At 36.8% G+C, this 18265-nt stretch overlaps 2 protein-coding genes across 5 annotated transcripts; one reads left to right on the top strand and one right to left on the bottom strand.

Moving 5' to 3' along the window:
- Positions 1-397: 397 nt before the first annotated feature.
- On the bottom strand, positions 398-11175 carry LOC127978597 (extracellular matrix protein 1). Of its 4 annotated transcripts, XM_052583367.1 has the most exons (4): positions 2187-2346; positions 1597-1677; positions 1089-1348; positions 398-1002 (listed from the first exon to the last, which is right to left on the bottom strand). In XM_052583367.1, the coding sequence occupies exons 1-4, from the start codon at positions 2239-2241 to the stop codon at positions 799-801; spliced, it is 600 nt and encodes a 199-aa protein (XP_052439327.1). In that variant the 5' UTR covers positions 2242-2346; the 3' UTR covers positions 398-798. The 4 variants fall into 4 exon arrangements, 3 of the variants coding, with proteins under 3 accessions (XP_052439327.1, XP_052439326.1, XP_052439328.1); XR_008158568.1 differs by lacking the exons at positions 1597-1677; positions 2187-2346 and adding an exon at positions 8681-9073; XM_052583366.1 differs by lacking the exons at positions 1597-1677; positions 2187-2346 and adding an exon at positions 11016-11175.
- LOC127978599 (myosin-2 heavy chain, non muscle) lies at positions 11169-14418 on the top strand. The gene is made up of 5 exons (XM_052583369.1): positions 11169-11301; positions 12087-12564; positions 12941-12995; positions 13516-13648; positions 13762-14418. The coding sequence occupies exons 2-5, from the start codon at positions 12259-12261 to the stop codon at positions 13811-13813; spliced, it is 546 nt and encodes a 181-aa protein (XP_052439329.1). The 5' UTR covers positions 11169-11301; positions 12087-12258; the 3' UTR covers positions 13814-14418.
- Positions 14419-18265: the final 3847 nt, after the last annotated feature.

Here is an 18265-nt window from a genome sequence, read left to right as displayed (position 1 = left end):
ATTAAAATGTGTCTTTGAGCTGCCAATGATTGTAGATAAACCTAAACAATGTTATATCCAACATAAAGCAATCTTATATAACTACCAAGCTGAAAATACGCAGGAGATACACAGCAGTATTAAACAATATTTTATGGAAGGGATATATCTAAAGACACCAGTTTCTGTTAAAGGAACATTACTAACCATGATCGTGCCAGTGTCTTTACCCTACAATTATTGTTGAATGTCACTGATTCATGTGTCAAGATGCTGAAACTCTAACCTTAACAAAAGAACATTTATAGAAAATGTTTTTTTCCCCTTTGAAAGCAGTAACATAATCTGATTCCCATGATTTTTACACTACATCCCAAATAAATAAATAAATAAATAACCCTTCGAATCAGACAAAAGGTCAGCTGTATTTATGATCTGTGATTTATTCATAAAATCTTTCCACAAATACATCTGTCATGCAAACAATGTGACATGAAATATCTTATATAACTTAGAAGCAACCATTATTTTCTCGAAGGAAAAATCAAATGTCAAACAATCCTTTCAATCCTTTTGCCATATTGAAAATAAACTGACTTCACTCAGTGCACTTTGTCTTGAACTTCAACTGTGATGAGTATTGTAAAATAATACATGTGAAAATAAAAGTATTGACACACAGTTATTCTAGAAGAATGAGCACAATTAAATTACATGAAAAGAATGATACATCAGACTCTTGTGATTCACAGTAGATTAACAGACTTTAATCAGGTTGTGTGTTGCTAAATTAAATAAAGACATCTGGCAGTAAGACCTTTAGCAGGTTTTGGGGTCCCAGTTGAAATTCATGTCAGGTGGTATCATGGGAGCAATGTACCCACACAGGGGTTGGTAGGAAGGGTTAGGAGCTCGTGTTTCAAAGCAGTTCCATCGTTCTTCTCCTTTCTTCTCACAGCACTCATGGACTAAAGTCATAGTGGAATATTCCTCAATACAGAAATAGGACAAGGCAGTTTCCCACTGCAAATGCAAAGAAAAAAAGACATCATTGTATTCTGGTTATCAGTGCTGTAGTTAAATAACTTCTTTGTGGCTCATGTACTCACCGCCTGTTTCGCACAGCAAAGGGTCTGTCCATTTCCAGTGGTCAAACCTCCATAACAGCACTGACCCAACCACGACTCTATTCTGTTTATTGCTTTTCCAGCGCGTTGAGCGTAAGCGTAACCTGATGGAGGGAAACAGTAGGCAGGATATCTGGGACGACCATTTCCATAAAGACAGGCTGAATTGAGATTATTAACTGAAGGTCTGGCTGGAGGAAAGGCTGATTCCATCAGTGTGTTAGGATCAATGATCTGTCCCCCTTAATGGAATAAAGAAAAGATATAAATACATGATAATAAAAAAATACTTTTTAAATGTATTACTATTTAAATGTATTACTGCAGAGAATGCAGTATCAACATAAAAAAGTGAAGAAAAAAAAAGTGAAAGTGACAGTCAGCCAAGTATGGTGACCCATACTCAGAATTCGTGCTCTGCATTTAACCCATCCCAAATGCACACACACAGAGCAGTGAACACACACACACACACACTGTGAGCACACACCCGGAGCAGTGGGCAGCCATTCATGCTGCGGCGCCTGGGGTATGCTGCGGCGCCCGGGGTATGCTGCAGCACCCGGGAATGCTGCGGCGCCCACGGAAAAACAACGTATCTTGTTATGCCTTTTATTAGGACAGGACATTCACATTTATGCATTTGAAAATGATTTAGTGAATTTTCAAAATACATATCAACCTCCTTATTAGACTGCTGATTTCCTGCAGGGAAATACATTTGAAATAATATGTTGCATTTAAATACCTTTGGAAAAGTCAAATGTATTTTATTTAAATACATTTAATCTTAGTATTTTTGTATTTAGTATTTTTGTATACTTGTCGATACAGGAACTCAGCAGTCTAATAAAGAGGTTGACTGGCAAAAAAGTATTTTATGTATTTTGAAACTACAAAAATATTAAGATTAAATGTATTTAAATACAAAATAGCATCTTGTATTTCAAACACATGAATACTGCCCATCCCTGCCACAAAGGACATTGTTAGAGAAATCTATTTTCACATTTATTCTTTTAAAAGACGACCCAAAATGAGAAGACAGTTTTATAAAGTATTGTAAAATAAAGCACATACCTGCCAATGAAATTAGAAGTATCAAAGTAATTACAAGTGTGATTTTCAAAACCATTTTTTTTTAAGTTAAAGAAAATGTCCTTCTTTCCTCTTTGCAAATTTGCAGTCTTTTCTTCAGTCTTGATGGGAGCTTTAAAATACTGCAACAATACTGCTGTGTCTGGATTTAAAGGGTTGGAAAAGGAACGAGAGGCGGGTCAAAGCTGGTGGGTCAAGCAGAGCTTGAAGAAAAGAGATAAGGGCCTAATATTATCTGCCTTTATTTTGTATAAACTCCAGCATGATACTGATTCATACGTCAAAACAGTGGATAGTCAAAACAGGTATGTTCTTCAGCCCTATTCTAAAATATTCACAAATTTTTATCTAATTAAAATAGCTTGCTCAGTTGACAGAGAAAAACTCCAATGGCTTCTTGCAAACCAATAAGTTCTGCTAATAATGATGTGATGAAATGCATCATTATGCAGAAGATATGAGCGGAGTTCTCTGCATGAAGACCCACGGCTCGCAAATCAACGTGCTACTTATTTTCTTTGATAGAGTAGGAAGTTAAATGAAATTAAATGTGGAGGATGATAACTGTGACAAGATGATTCACAGGCCAGTTAACAGTGACAGGGTGCATGTAACTATGCGACAGAGAGCTCCTTTAAAGGGGTCAAATGACGTAGCTAAAAAATAACAATATTTGGTGTTTTTGATGTAATGAAATGTGATTATGTGGTTTAAGGTACATAATCTGTACATTATTATTTGTTTATGTGCCGCCTTTCCGAAATGCATACATTTTTACAAGGCTCATAATCCTGAAAAGTGACATGTATGCTGATTGGACGACTATCTAGTGCATTGTAATTGGCTGAATACTTCAAGCATGTGACAAATGTTACACCCCTTCCCATACTGTGATGCCATCACCCAGAACGGCAAATCAAAACCAATAAAATCCATTACAAACGAGGCATTTGTTGCACCAGTGGGGACATAATTACTGATTATAATGTATTTTACTGTTTTTTTTTTACATGGTGTGTTGCATCATGACACATAAACATAAAACCATGTGTTATCGGAGAAACGACAAACAACAAGTGCTACTTCACACTGCTCAAAACTTGCGTTTGAATCATCAGTGGCAAATTCTTTAAATATGTAAACGTACTTACAGACTGAGTCAGAAGCTCCAGACTGTATTTGTAAAGTTGGAATTGCCCCACTTTTTAGAAACAGCCTTTGTGCACATTAGCATTGTATATTAGGGGTGTAACGGTACGTGTATTCGTACCGGACCGTTTCGGTACAGGGCTTTCAGTACGGTGCACGTGTGTACCGAATGACCGAATGCAATATTTTGTATATGGAACATAGATTCATTTTCGTGTTTCCAAACGAACATATCAAGTGGCGGAAGTCTCCGCATTCAGCATAAATCCCGCCCTGCAGCTGATTCTAAGGCCGGCGACACACTGGATGCGTGGCGTGTCCGTTTTTAGATCGGCTTGTTAACAGGAGCTTGCAGACTGCCTGTGTGAGACGCGGAACACGCGTGAATGCTAGAAATAGAACCGACGCCTATTTTTCATGCGGAAAATATGTTTATATGTCATTTTGTACACAAATACATATTAATTCACGACACTTTGATGTTTGAAAGTCTATAGGTTGACATATATTCAGATATAAATGTAATTAAAAAAATTAATTAATAATTATCGATTTTCAAATATTGCACCTGTCAAACATAGTCTATTTTTCTGTCAATACTGTTGCAATATGCCAGTGTGCCACCAGCCTAATGTTTTCAAAAGGCATCACGCGAGTGTGAACATCACTACAACTAGGATTGTTTAAAAAAGTTTATAGTAATAAACAACCTGCAGTTTAATGTTTGCATTACTTTCCTTTACTGTACCGAAAATGAACCGAACCGTGACTTTAAAACCGAGGTACATACCGAACTGTGATTTTTGCATACCGTTACACCCCTATTGTGTAATTATATATATATATATATATATATATATATATATATATATATATATATAGATTTATTTGTATTTTTATTTTTCTCTGATTTACATGACATGCAAAATGAATGTAATACAGTATATCAAAATGAAGTGAGTTTATGACATGCTGGATCATATTTAAGAACATACATTTATCTCACAACCAACAGAGAATGCTCAGGTGAAAAAGGACACTGTTTTTGTGCCACTAAATCAAATAAAAATGCTGTGGTTGTCATATGGCATTTAGAAATCACATCTTTAACTGGTGAAGGAGTGGATGTCAATCTACCATGGCCTTCATAATAAAATCAATTGTATTATCTCTTGTGATTATTAATCAAGTTATTAACCTTATAGATTGTAGTTGATTGAATAAAGTTATTAGTTACCACATATTAGTAGTAAACACAAAGAAATGTATATTGCTGTTGGAATGTGTCGGTGTCCTTTTGATTTGAAGAAACGGGCTTCTCCATGTAGACTTCTGCTTTCTCCTCTCCAGTTCAGTCATCACTGATTGCCCGTAGAGGACATTGGGGCGCTTGCCTACGTGACCAATGTGTGCCCCAAACATTTAGGTTGTTTTATATGCCAGTATGTAAAAGAATATGCTGAATATGGTCTAAATCTTCTCTTCTCTTTCTCTCTGAAGGAACAGACTCCCTTACTGTGTGTTTTTGGAAGAGTAGCTGATAAGAGTAATAACGCAGCTACCCAGCCTTGACAGAGATCAGTGTTTCTCTATGTATGTGTGTTGTTATCTGTTCATGCAGGACCAGTTGCTACCAGTCTTCAGGGAGATTCACAAACGGCACCCATGAGTAGAGACTAATTGGATATCACCCTGGTGTCCAGAAGAAGAACATTGCGTGTGCCCCTTTAATCACTTGTCATTTAAATAACCTTCGGAGATATGCTTTATCAACTTTATGTACATCTGTTAAGAGTTTACTTGTTTTTCCGTAAACTGACCAATCGGAGTCCTTTTCACCTATGTGCTGACGTAATTAGTGACCTGTTAGAGGATAATTACTGGTGTTTCTGACATGTTAAAGGAAGCGGCCTACAAACTCTCTTGAAAGTGTTGAAGCTGACGTCTGAGTGATGTAACTGCAAACTATTTTCTTCAGTAAATATTTCTTCAGTTAAATCTATCTCTGACTGCTGGTCCTTGGGTTTAACTGTAAATTCCCCTACACAGGTGTTGGGGTCCCAGGTAAACTTGAATAAGGGACTTTCTAAAATGCTTAAAGGAGCTTAATGTACCAAGACAGAGATAAAGACAAAACTGTAACGCATATACTACGTGCAGATATGCATAAGCTCAAAATGTGAACACAACACATTATTTAGACGTTAAGCATTTTCCTCTCATAAAGAACATGCTTAATGTTCTTTATGAGAGGAAAGACAATGCCTCAAACAGGAAAAACCAGTTTCTGAAACAGTTTACAAATGGAGTGAAGAGGCCATCTCCACATTGCAGGACTGCTTTGTAACCACAGACTGGCAGATGTTTCAAGATACAGCAGGAGACAACAAACAGGAATACAAAGACTCTGTGATAAGCTACATTAACAAATGCACAGAGGATGTTGTTCCATCCATTAATGTTAAATCATTTCCTAACCAGAAACCCTGGGTCAAGGGTGAGGTGCAGGTGGTGACTGCTGCCTTCAACTCTGTGGATTTAACTGCTTACAAGAAGTCCAGGTATGACCTTCAAAGATCCATCAAATCAGCCAAAAGAGACTTTAGGGACAGAGTGGAGTCAGAATATCATGGCTCTGACCCCCAACGCATCACAACGTATCACAGACTACAAAGGAAGGAAAAGCAGTGGTGTGTCTTTGTCTGCCTCTTTACCGGATGAGCGCAATACATTCTATGCTCGCTTTGAGACAGACAATACATTTCCTGCTGTGAAAATACCTGCTGACATTGACACCTGCCCCTTGGTTCTAACTACACACGAAGTAAGTAAGGCCTTCAAGAGAGTCAACGGCCGCAAAGCTCCAGGTCCAGATGGCATACACGGACATGTCGTGAGGGCTTGCACTGTCCAGTTAGCAGATGTCTTTACCAAGATCTTCAACCTCTCCTTGAGACTTACAGTGATCCCCACATGCTTCAAGCAAACCACCATCATCTCTGTTCCCAAAAAAACAACTGTCTCCTGCCTGAACGACTACCTCCCTATAGCACTGACATCAGTCATCATGAAGTGCTTCGAACGGATAGTCAAATCTGCTCCTCTCTACCTGACACCTTGGACTCATTACAATTTGCTTACCGTTCTAACAGATCCACTGATGACGCCATTGCAATGGCCATACACTCTGCACTAGAACACTTGGAGGGAAGAGACACTTTTGTGCGGATGCTGTTCGTTGATTACAGCTCTGCATTTAACACCATTATCCCTACCAAACTTATAGCCAAACTGAAAAATCTGGGTCTTAACAGTCACTTATGTAACTGGGTCCTGGACTTCCTGACCGGCAGACCCCAGGTGGTTAGAATAGGCAATCACACATCCTCCTCACTTACACTCAACACTGGTGCCCCACAGGGATGTGTACTCAGTCCCCTCTTGTACTCCCTGTTCACATATGTCTGCTCTGCCAAGCACAGCTCCAACATCATACTCAAATTTGCTAACGATACAACTATCCTATTTTCCTATCAAAGTGATACATTTTTTTGATGCAAATATGAATACACCCTCCTGAAAGTCACTAAATAAATAAAAAATAATAAAAATATATAGGTTTAAGGCTATTTTGATCAACAGGCAAGTATACTGAACCAAAACTTTTAAAGGTAAGTAATTTCCTGGCAATTAATAAAAGTCTTATATAGCCCACTGAATCATACTCAGACTTAATGCTGGCAGCAGCGGGAGAACTTGGGAGAGACCCCCAGGTCACTTATTTCTTAGCATAAAAGAGGACAATGGTACAAGAGAAATACCAAATTATTGTTTTATGTGTGAAAATATAGCAGAAGTAGAACCAACATTCAAAAACAATGGACTTGTGACACAGCTCCTGAAATAATCAGGTCTTCACTTTAAGTTTTAATTTAATGATGGGTAAATTTTACAAATAGAGACTTCTGGGAATCAATACTCTGGTCTAAAAAGACCAATTCAATCATTTTGGATCCAAAAGCATCCATAATGTTCTGTTAATGCTAGAGGAGGAGTACAGTGAGAAGTGCTTGGTCCTCACAGTGACGTTCAGTGGTAGTAAAGCTTTGATATAGAAATGAATGAGAGCTAAAGGTGTGAGGGAATTGTGCTTTATCAAAGCTGGCATGAATTCACACACTACTGTGGGATGTAATACAAAAAATTGAAATAGAAGATGCTACCATCCCTTCATTCCCTACATTATTGGGAAATTCAAGACTTTCTGACCCTCCATAGACAGCAAGGGTACCACGAATAAGGCAAAGAAACGTAGTAAGGAAATTGTTAAAATATTGAAAATAAAAATGTGACATCTGTGGATTGATCGTAATTTTATGAAGTTATGAGAATACTTTTTTGTGCACAAAGAAAACAAAAATAACAAAGACTTTATTCAACAAGTCTGCTCCTCTGTGTTATCCTAGCGCCATTTTGGAGAGTACCAAGATGCATGCATGTGCTTTCCTCTGAATGTAAACAAGCTGCAACATAAGTGCAGGAAAAGCATGATTATGAGTAACTCATGTCAGGATTTTCATTTTTGGGTGAACTATTTAAATTAAACAAAAAGTAAAGTGACAACTATTGGACGCTGAAGAAACGGATTATACACAACTTTAAATGTTTTGGTTCAACATTCTTACCTTAAAAATTGCCTTTATCTTGCACCAGAAAGTGTACTGAAATATTCTTGTGTTAATGAAGTCGAAAAACTGCAGAAACGTGTCTTTTAACTAGACTCTGATTGCAGCTTCTATATCGAGAATATAGCACACTAGGAATTGCAGGATCTTGTACTTTTGTTAGTGCTTAACCTTTTTATTTAGATTTATTCTTTTTTTTACACCATTTTCTTCCGTAAATATTTAGAAAACCTTAATATGCCTTCTTTGGGAAACTACAGTGCAGCAAAAAGAAGATGTGTCAAGCAAGCGGATAATGATTTTGCATGTATAATTGACATGGCCTTCAAGCTGGGTGTGGGATTCATGTGCCCTCTAGTGGTGCATATTGTGCTGGTAACTTTTAGGTAGGGTTGCAACAAGATATATAAGTGCTTTGACATTGGTATTTGTAATCTGTGGATTATAATTGCCTATAGACATAGCCTATAGAAGTTGTACAGCCTCACGGGAAAGTTCATTCTCATGCTGATCACGTTTATCTGCCGGAATGCAGCAAAAAATCCAGACTTTTATACACACCCTTAGTGAAGGTGTTTTGATTGAAGGTTTGAAGTCAGTAAACAGCAAAACAAGGTGTGGTGCATATAAAAACATACATACCTGACAGTGTGAGTCAAAAGAACGAGTTAAGGCCACAACCCAAGGGGACAAAGAATGTGATGCGTTTCATATTACAAAACAACAAAAGGCAGGATTGTCAACTCTCACGCATTTGGCGTGAGACACACGCTTCCAGGATATGTCTCACGTTCTCCACGCTGACCATGTAAATCCCACCGAATTGACAATACTGCTTGCGATATCAAGCATTCTCAGCTTTAGAATTGTGTTAGATTTAATACGAAATTTAAACAATAATTACAATTTGGGCGCATTTAAGGTGGCGTAAATCGTAAAATGTAGCGCTTCAGTTAAAACCAGAGTCATTGAAAAAGAGTTGCAACAAGCTTTGATCCCTCCGGCATCGCCGCGCGGTCACGTGCTTCATGGAACTCTTCAAACAAACATGACGTGACTTATTGTAGTATTTAAGGTTAAAAAAAGAGAACGGGCTTTAAATTCCAAAGCAAAGAGGCAAATTAGAATAATTTTTTATTCAAAAAATCATTTTCATTTGTAATGCCATAGTTAATCAACTATAGGTAGGCTGTATGGCTCTTTATTAAATTGTATCTAGAATATTGCAGGTCATACCTGCGTACTTATTTTAAAGTTTTTATTACAAGTTTTTAATTTGAAGAACTATTTATACATTATTAAACAATAGATTTTTTTAAATGTGAAATTTAACAAGTTAATAGGCTACATCCTTTTTTAAATGATAGGCCTACTTTACATTGAATGGAAGCAAATACTGAATTCAACCCCAGGTTTAAAATGGTGCTAAAAAGGCAATTCTACAAAATATTACATTTATTCATTTAGCAGACGCTTTTATCCAAAGCGACTTACAGATGATAAACAGAGGTGTGACGTGTATTCTTTTTGGCTCATTAAAAATTAATCTTGCTGCCGCATTCTGAATTAATTGTAAAGGTTTGATAGAATTGGCTGGAAGACCTGCCAAGAGGGCATTGCAATAGTCCAGCCTGGACAGAACAAGAGCTTGAACAAGGAGTTGTGCAGCATGTTCCGAAAGAAAGGGCTTGATCTTCTTGATGTTGAATAAAGCAAATCTGCAGGATCGGACAGTTTTAGCAATGTGGTCTGAGAAAGTCAGCTGATCATCAATCATAACTCCAAGGCTTCTAGCTGTTCTTGAAGGAGTTATGGTTGATGTGCCTAACTTGATGGTGAAATTATGATGGAACGATGGGTTTGCTGGAATCACAAGCAGTTCTGTCTTGGCAAGGTTGAGTTGAAGGTGATGGTCCATCATCCAGGAAGAAATGTCAGTTAGACAAGCTGAGATGCGAATAGCTACCGTCGGATCATCAGGATGGAATGAGAGGTAGAGTTGAGTGTCATCAGCATAGCAATGGTATGAAAAGCCATGTTTTTGAATGACAGAACCTAATGATGCCATGTAGACAGAGAAGAGAAGTGGTCCAAGAACTGAGCCCTGAGGCACCCCAGTAGTTAGATGTTGAGACTTGGACACCTCACCTCTCCAAGATACTTTGAAGGACCTATCTGATAGGTAAGACTCAAACCATTGAAGTGTTGTTCCTGAGATGCCTTTCGCCAGTAGCGTTGATAGGAGGATCTGGTGGTTAACCGTGTCAAAAGCAGCGGACATATCAAGCAGGATAAGTACTGAAGATTTGGATTCTGCTCTTGCCAGTCTTAGAGCTTCAACAACTGAGAGCAAGGCCGTCTCAGTTGAATGTCCACTTCTGAAGCCAGATTGGTTGCTGTCAGGAAGATTTATGTGTGTGAGAAATGTAGAGACTTGTTTGAACACAGCTCGTTCAAGTGTTTTTGCAATAAAATAATATATAAATATATAAATATTTTTATTATATTTATATGATAGGCTACTAATAGGTGGATACAAATTTACAGTTGAATTATGGTGACTATACGTGCTCTTTTCCCCGGACATCAAATTTTTTTTTTTCAATTAAAAATCAATTTTTCTGTGCTAGATGTTAAGTTTTATGAAGGACGTCCATGTACGAACTAATAAAGCGCATGTCATTTTTGCGCCTCTAGCGTCACAGAAAAAAAGAAGCACAAATAAACATTTCTTTCAAACTATCTTTCCGGATACAGTCAGGCATGTGCAGAACAAACAGATGAGCCAATCCAACTCACGCCATTGGGCGAGTCATATTCGTGGTGAAGGTGTACGAGACGATCAAAACATTGCTATTCTAGCTATTATTACGGGAGGATTTAGAAAGCTACCAGCAGCAGAAAATGTGTGCATTTGAAAAGCTTTTTCTGGTGTCAGAATAAAAAAAATACTAAGTTGCAATTTCCTTGAGCTTACCAGATGCTGTTGAAAGAACAGAAGACCAGAACAGCAGGAGGCATAACAAGGTGTTATAGCAGCGCACGTGCCAACCGGACGTGCGTTGTTCATTTCCATTTGTGTACACATACAAAGTTTTTACTACGTAAATATCCTTCTTAACCGCTGCAGGTCTCATTTAAGTTTGAAGAGGGTTAAGGTTTTCATAGCCAACTCACAGGCTACAGCGATCCGAAAGACTTCAAGAGTAGCCTACTAGGCTGAGAATAAACTACCGAGCAAAATTCAGACGTGTACAACAAAGGTAGGCTATTCATGCACAACAATAAAAGAGTGAAAGAAAAAAAGCAGACTTAAATTATGGTCAAATGTATTTCTTTGGGTAAATCGGCCACTCATCATAAGGAGATTAAAAAAAACAAAAAAAAAAACGAAATGATTCTGCTTAACTGGTCAGACAGGTCATCTTGTGAATGAAAGAGAAGTAACGATTAGCCTGCAGTACAAGTTGAATGTAAGAGAAAAAAGGGCGTAAAGAAGGAAAATTATTGTTTTAATCTTGGTCTTTTTATTGTTTGCTTTTTCTGTGATTTTCCTGGCAGAGGTGAGTTTAATAATTGTTCTCATCTAAATGTCTTATTCATGTTTTCGAATTGTAGTGCTAAAATTAGTAACAAGCCTTTGCTATTTTTATATATTTGTCAACTGTTACTCTAATACTATTAGCGATTTAAGACAAGCGCACGCCATCATTGGTCAAATAATTATCAGATCGAGCTCAAGACAAAATATTAAATCACACGTTAATAATCGAGACTGCGGGATGTTTTGCATTTTAACGTAATGACCTACTTCGAGAGCTAAAAACAGTTTGAGGAGACTAGATTTGTCTGAAGTAGCCTAACAATTTAAGGGCAGCAAAGGCTCAGCCCGCAACAATGTAAAATAAATAGCTAAGGTATGGAAAAAGCCTGTGACTTAGACCATTGATAATATTTTTGGTTGTAAATTATTATTATTAGTTATTATTTTTTTTAAATGTGACATTATGACTGCAAAATATTGTTTTCTTTTTGTATTTTCCTTTAGGAACCAAACACTTATTTTCATCATATGCATGCATGTTCTTCACTTTGGATGAAACAAAAATGATATAAAAACCTTATTGATACAAGAAAAACAGTGATAGGAAATTTGAGAATTAAAACCATTAATTAACATTAATAAGCTCATAAAAATATCTTTCGGACATATACATACAATGGAGAGGAAATCATGCTGGTCCCTGATCCTGTGTTTAATAATATTGGTGATCACGGGCTTGGTAGGAAATATACACATTAACAAGGAATTTGTGAACAAACTTACAAATGAAGTAGAGTTCTCAGAGAGAAAGGAGAGACAAAAAGATCTGGATATAAAGGATTATAGTTTAGCAATTGAACACACACAGAAGGAAATTGACAGTGTAGACAAGGAGGTCAAGGAACTTCAGGATGAGGTCGGGAAGTTGAACACTGCTAAGGAGGAAAAGGACAAAGAAGTTAAAGCATGCAAGGATTCAGTGGTGAGTGAAAAAATATTGACATAATTTTACACGACATATGACAGTTTGGTATAGTGATGTGAAGTATTTTCATATTGTTTGATATGGGGTGTGCAAAGCAATGGAACGCACATTTAAAGCAGGTTTAACAAGAATTGAACTGGCAGTAACCACACAAGTCAACCAATTCAAAAGAATAGGCCTAACTGAGTCATAGATCGCAAACAGTCTTGTATGTATTCATTCATTTGTTTGGTTGTTTTGTTTTGGTATCTGCTTTAGCTAATGCTCAAGAAACGTACCATGCTAAGACCAGAGGGGGTGTTTTATGTTACAAATGTTGCAGTTTAGCTCTGTTCTCATTTCCTAAAATCTGCCAATGTATTGTGTTTCAAAGGCCGTGTTGAGTAATGACGTCGCAGCCGTGGAGAAAGAGAAGAGTGACATTGAGGGTATGTTTATGTGTTTAGCAAGGACCCCCCAAATATGATTTAATCTGATAATGAAGGCAATTAAATATTTTCATATATAGAAACCTACTCGTACTGTGTGAGTAAATATATATGCCTACATTTCTTCTCATATGTGTATATAGCCCTTGCAGGAAATGCAAAATGTTAATAATTTTAACAAATTAAGAGAGGTATTGAAAATTGCTTTTATTTAGTACTGTCCTGAATAAGCTATTTCACACAACAGGTGTTTACATATACTCCATATGAAAAATTATAACGGATGACCCGTTCAGAGGTTCACATACCCTTGACTCCTAATACTGTGTCATTACCAGGATGATCCACAACTGTTTGTGATAGTTAGCACTGTGTCACCTTCTTGAGCATCAGTATATTTTAAACCGAGGTATACTGAGGCTTGGGTTGCAAAAAAAGAAAAAAAAAACCCATAAAAAGCAGGCACACATAGACCAACAAAGAAAAGAGATGCTTATATAACCTCTTTTGATCTTTTCAGGTAATTTTGGTGTTGAAAAGACAAAATGGAGTGAAGAAATGAATGGTCTTAAACAAAAGTTACAGAACCAAAGTCTAGTCTGTGCCTTTGTGAATGCCACTGCAGACGTCCTCAAGGACGAACCTACCATAAAGTGAGTTTTTGAGGATATGAATGCATTCACAATATGAACACTAATCACTAAATTAATCTTGATTTAAGAGTTTGAATTAATCTTAAAATCTGTCTTTTCTTTCTTTATTACAGGGATCTTTGCCCTCAAATTCAAACTACAGTTCAAGTTACTGTCAAACTGTGAAAGAATAACAGCAATCTGAATTCAAGACAGCGTTCTATAACAGGAATTAAATTTATTTCTAAGATTAAATAGATGACCTAATTGAAAAAGTATTTTCTCAAGGGTTAGTGTTGTGCCTTATTTAGACTGATTAGGCAGCTTTAAATGACTGATTTATACTGAACCATCTGTATCTCTCCAATAGACCTTCTGATGTAACATTACAATTTTTTTATAAAGTTATTAATTCCCTATTATAAATCGGTCGTTATATTGTTGATAAAGTGTAAACTGCTTCTGTTAAAAGCATCTGCTGAATGAGAATGTTAATGTATCTCCTCTTAATAATATTGGATTAACATATAAAATGAAAGCATTTATATATTTTGATTTAACATGATAGTTTCTTCAGTATCAATTTTGTAAGTTAGTATCTTCATAATTGCTTAGATATATAGATTCTGGGGGGAAATGCTAAGTGGATGCCTTTATACTGTTTATACTTTTTATTACAACATGTTGCTATATTGTACTATGGTTTTATTAAAAGGAAAATTATTACTTATTCCCTGTCCAAAATCCTATTTCCTGTCTGTCTAAAGTAAAACATTTTAACACAAGTAAAAGATTTTTGCGTCTCTTTCGCTTATTCAGCCTCAAACGAACAAACTCTCTCATTCTGACCGCCTGGTCTTTGCTGCCACCTAACGGGCAAGAGCTAGAAAAGCCAGAGAATTTTCATTGTGATGTGACAAACTACTTAAAAAATTAATTTCTTAATCTCTGTCAGGAGGTTTTCTTTGTTGTTTTTGATGTTCATTCCAGTTTTATGCAATAGCTCTTCGATTAGCACTTCAGATTTCACCATGGAGATTAATAAGAAACACAGTATGTAGTAGTTCTACCTTGAATGGGTCATTCTCACTGAAATCAATGTTTTCTCACTTTCAAAGCCGCGGCACTTAATGTTTTTGCTCCAGTGCTTAGTTTAGACATATCAGTAATGTGATGTATACCTTTCAGTAAGCCATTCAGAAAAGGATCCTCCTCTCTTAAGACCAGAAGATTCACTTCCACAAGAGCCAAAAGCACTTTGCCAGCCTTGTACACATGTGGAGTACTGAGGGAGTGAACATCTGTCTGAAGATGGTGTGGTCACCCGTCAAGTCTGACTCCCCCCCATCCCCCCCCCCCCCCCCCCCCAAAAAAAAAGACCGGTTTTATGCATCTTTACCTTTTCAAATATAATATTTAAACATCAAATTAACACTTAAACAAGCCTATTTACTATAGTGGACAGGTTATATTTTTCCGCTTGTTTGTGCAGAAATCACAGCAACAATGCTAGTGTGTCGCTGTATGATTGTGGTAGTGGTACATATTGGACCAAGTAAATCATGCAGCCTCTTAGTTGCATGTTCCACAATCAATTACACACCAATTTAATAGCTGCTTCACCAATTTTGTATGCATAGGTTATTGCATTTCATATCCATATTCATTTCATTTTAATTTCACAAAAAAGAAAAAAAAAGGGGAAAAAAGCTGGATGGAAATAGCAAGATCCACATAATATCTTCCATACAATAACAAACACTGCCATGTAGATTATAATCTAAATTTTTAATTGCTGAGGTGTGTTTTTCCTCCACACATTGTGTGTGCTTTCTCTCTTCTCCTATCTTTCTCACTCTCTGCTGGTTTGGCAGTGTCGGATTACGTGGTGCTCATCAGAGAGTTTGCTGCAGACAGTGCTGCTACAAAAGAGCAGAGTGAACACTGCTTGAGGAGGCTCACTTCTCCCCTGCTCCAGGCCTGTGTTGAGTTTCTTGATGGTGATGCAAAGTTAAAATGGTTGTCTGAAACAATAAATATAAATCAATAAACGAAAATAGACAAATGTACGGGAGATGAATTAAAAACTAAATAAATCATCTCAGCTTGCAGGAACAGCATGTCCATCTCAGGCTGGACTTTTATTTGAACTCCTTGGTCAAACTGACATCTGAAATCGGAAGTATCTAGAAAGGCCCCACCTTAAAATCAATTCAAATATACTGTAGGTATATGTGTTTTTGGTCAGTAAGATTAAAATAATATAATACTTTTATTCAGCATGGACTCCTTACATTAATCAAAAGTAACAGTAAAAACTTTTAAACACTTTTAAAACGCTACCCTTTTGAACATTATACTAATCAAATAATCCTAAAAAAGTAGTTTCCACAAAAATTTTAAGGAGAACATTCATTTTCAGCATTCCTGTTACAAACAGTAAGAAATGTTTCTTGAGCAGCAAATAAGCATATTGGAATGAATTAGAATGTATTAAAACAGAACAAAGTCAACATTGATTTTAATGTAGGCTAATCTGGATGAAATGTAAATGAAAATCACAGAACAATACAACATCTATAGTTTTCCACTTATTCTAATATTTGACATGCTAACATACATTTTCACTCCTAAAGCCCCTTTTTTACGGTGTGAAAAAATACTAAATGTGACATTATAAAAATAAATATCCCTAAAACAGTTAAACTCTCTAGATATACTCTTCCCAGCAAGGGCTGCAGTCACTCTACTGTGAATCATGCCTAAAACACCAATTAGCTGTCAACATAATCAATAACATTCAATTATATTTCATTACTTAGGGCTTAAATGAACAAAAAAGCCTACTTGGTGATCAGTAGTAATTATAGTAAAAAATGCATATGAGCTGAAGGCCACTGTCAAAGAAACCTGGGCTTCCAGACCACCTCAGCAGTGCCACAAACTGATCACATCCATGCCACACCAAATTGAGGCAGTAGTTGAAGCAAAAGGAGCCCCTACCAAGTATTGAGTACATGTACTGTAAATGAACATACTTTCCAGAAGGCCAAAAATTCACTAAAAATGTTTTTTTTTTTATTGGTCTTATGAAGTATTCTAATTTGTTGAGATATTGAATTGGTGGGTTTTTGTTAAATGTGAGCCAAAATCATCACAATTAAAAGAACCAAGACTACTTCAGTCTGTGTGCACTGAATTTGTTCAAAACACATTTTTATAAGGGAAGTTGTGGCCTAATGGTTAGAGGGTTGGACTCCCAATCGAAGGGTTGTGGGTTCTAGTCTCAGGCCGGCAGGAATTGTGGGTGGGGGTAGTGCATGTACAGTTCTCTCTCCACCTTCAATACCACGACTTAGGTGCCCTTGAGCAAGGCATCGAACCCCCAACTGCTTCCCGGGCGCCGCAGCATAAATGGCTGCCCACTGCTCCGGGTGTGTGCTCACAGTGTGTGTGTGTGTGTGTGTGTGTGTGTGTTCACTGCTCTGTGTGTGTGCATTTCGGATGGGTTAAATGCAGAGCACAAATTCTGAGTATGGGTCACCATACTTGGCTGAATGTCACTTCACTTTCACTTTTCACTTTCACTATATGTTATGAATATTAAGTAATATTTAGCATTTGTACTAAACTGTACTGTGATTGTTTGCCAGCATTAAGTATAAACTCTTCCAAATGCAACATTTTAATAAAAAGATAAGCACAAACTGATTTTTCATTATAAATAAATAAATAAAATCTGTTTTGAAGGCACTTACCTTGCTGTCTTCAAAGCAAACTAAACCTTACTGAGAGCAATGTGGGAACTATAGGAAAGATGTGACTGACTGCTTAAAACATAACAATTCAGTTTTTTAAGTCTGGGCAAGACTTAATACATAACATATGTATCCAAAGTTTTTTAATACTGTGCAACAGAACAGAGCATTCAGATTTGTACCAGATTTTTCTCAATGTAATTGTTTGTGAAAGTCTTAATATTTTGAAAGGTAGTGTACTTCATTAAATTATTCTTAGTTCCAAAACAATTCATCGCCCCTTTTTAGGTTCTATTTGAAGAACAAATACATTTTATTCTGCACACTTGTCTAAAACTGTAATATATCATGCTTATAAATTTCAGAAAAACTTTGTAGCAAGAGAGGTTAGAATGAATGTGTGTGTACAACAACACTGTGCAGCAGGTGTGTTTGCATTAGCAGTGCTGTAAAGATTGAGACAAGACAGACAATGAAAGGCAATTGAACGAACACAATCTTGTCTTCAGAACACATCCAGAAAGATTTCCATATTCACTAATGAATGACAAAAAAATACATTCAGTCAGACACACAGAGGTTGCGAGAGCGATCAATGACGTCAAATACTCTGCAGGCATGTTAGCATGTGTGTGCATGTGCCTGGAAAACACAGCAGCATGTTATCTGTGTGCATGCAGCCAATACTGTGTGTACAGATGCTGTTTAACACACACACACACACACATGCAGACTCAGACAGTGACGTCAACCCTGATGATTAAACACAATCCAACGAGTGACCTCTCAGATATCAAGTCAAATATCATCAGCATCTAAGAGTTCTAATGTGACCTCCGACCTCTGAAAAGGCAATGTATGAGGTTAGTATAAACCAGAA

This window comes from Carassius gibelio, chromosome B19, assembly GCF_023724105.1.
Source record: "Carassius gibelio isolate Cgi1373 ecotype wild population from Czech Republic chromosome B19, carGib1.2-hapl.c, whole genome shotgun sequence".
NCBI classification, from domain to species: domain Eukaryota; kingdom Metazoa; phylum Chordata; class Actinopteri; order Cypriniformes; family Cyprinidae; genus Carassius; species Carassius gibelio.
Note: the sequence above shows the minus strand (reverse complement) of the source record. Positions and strands in the feature narration are given on the sequence as shown.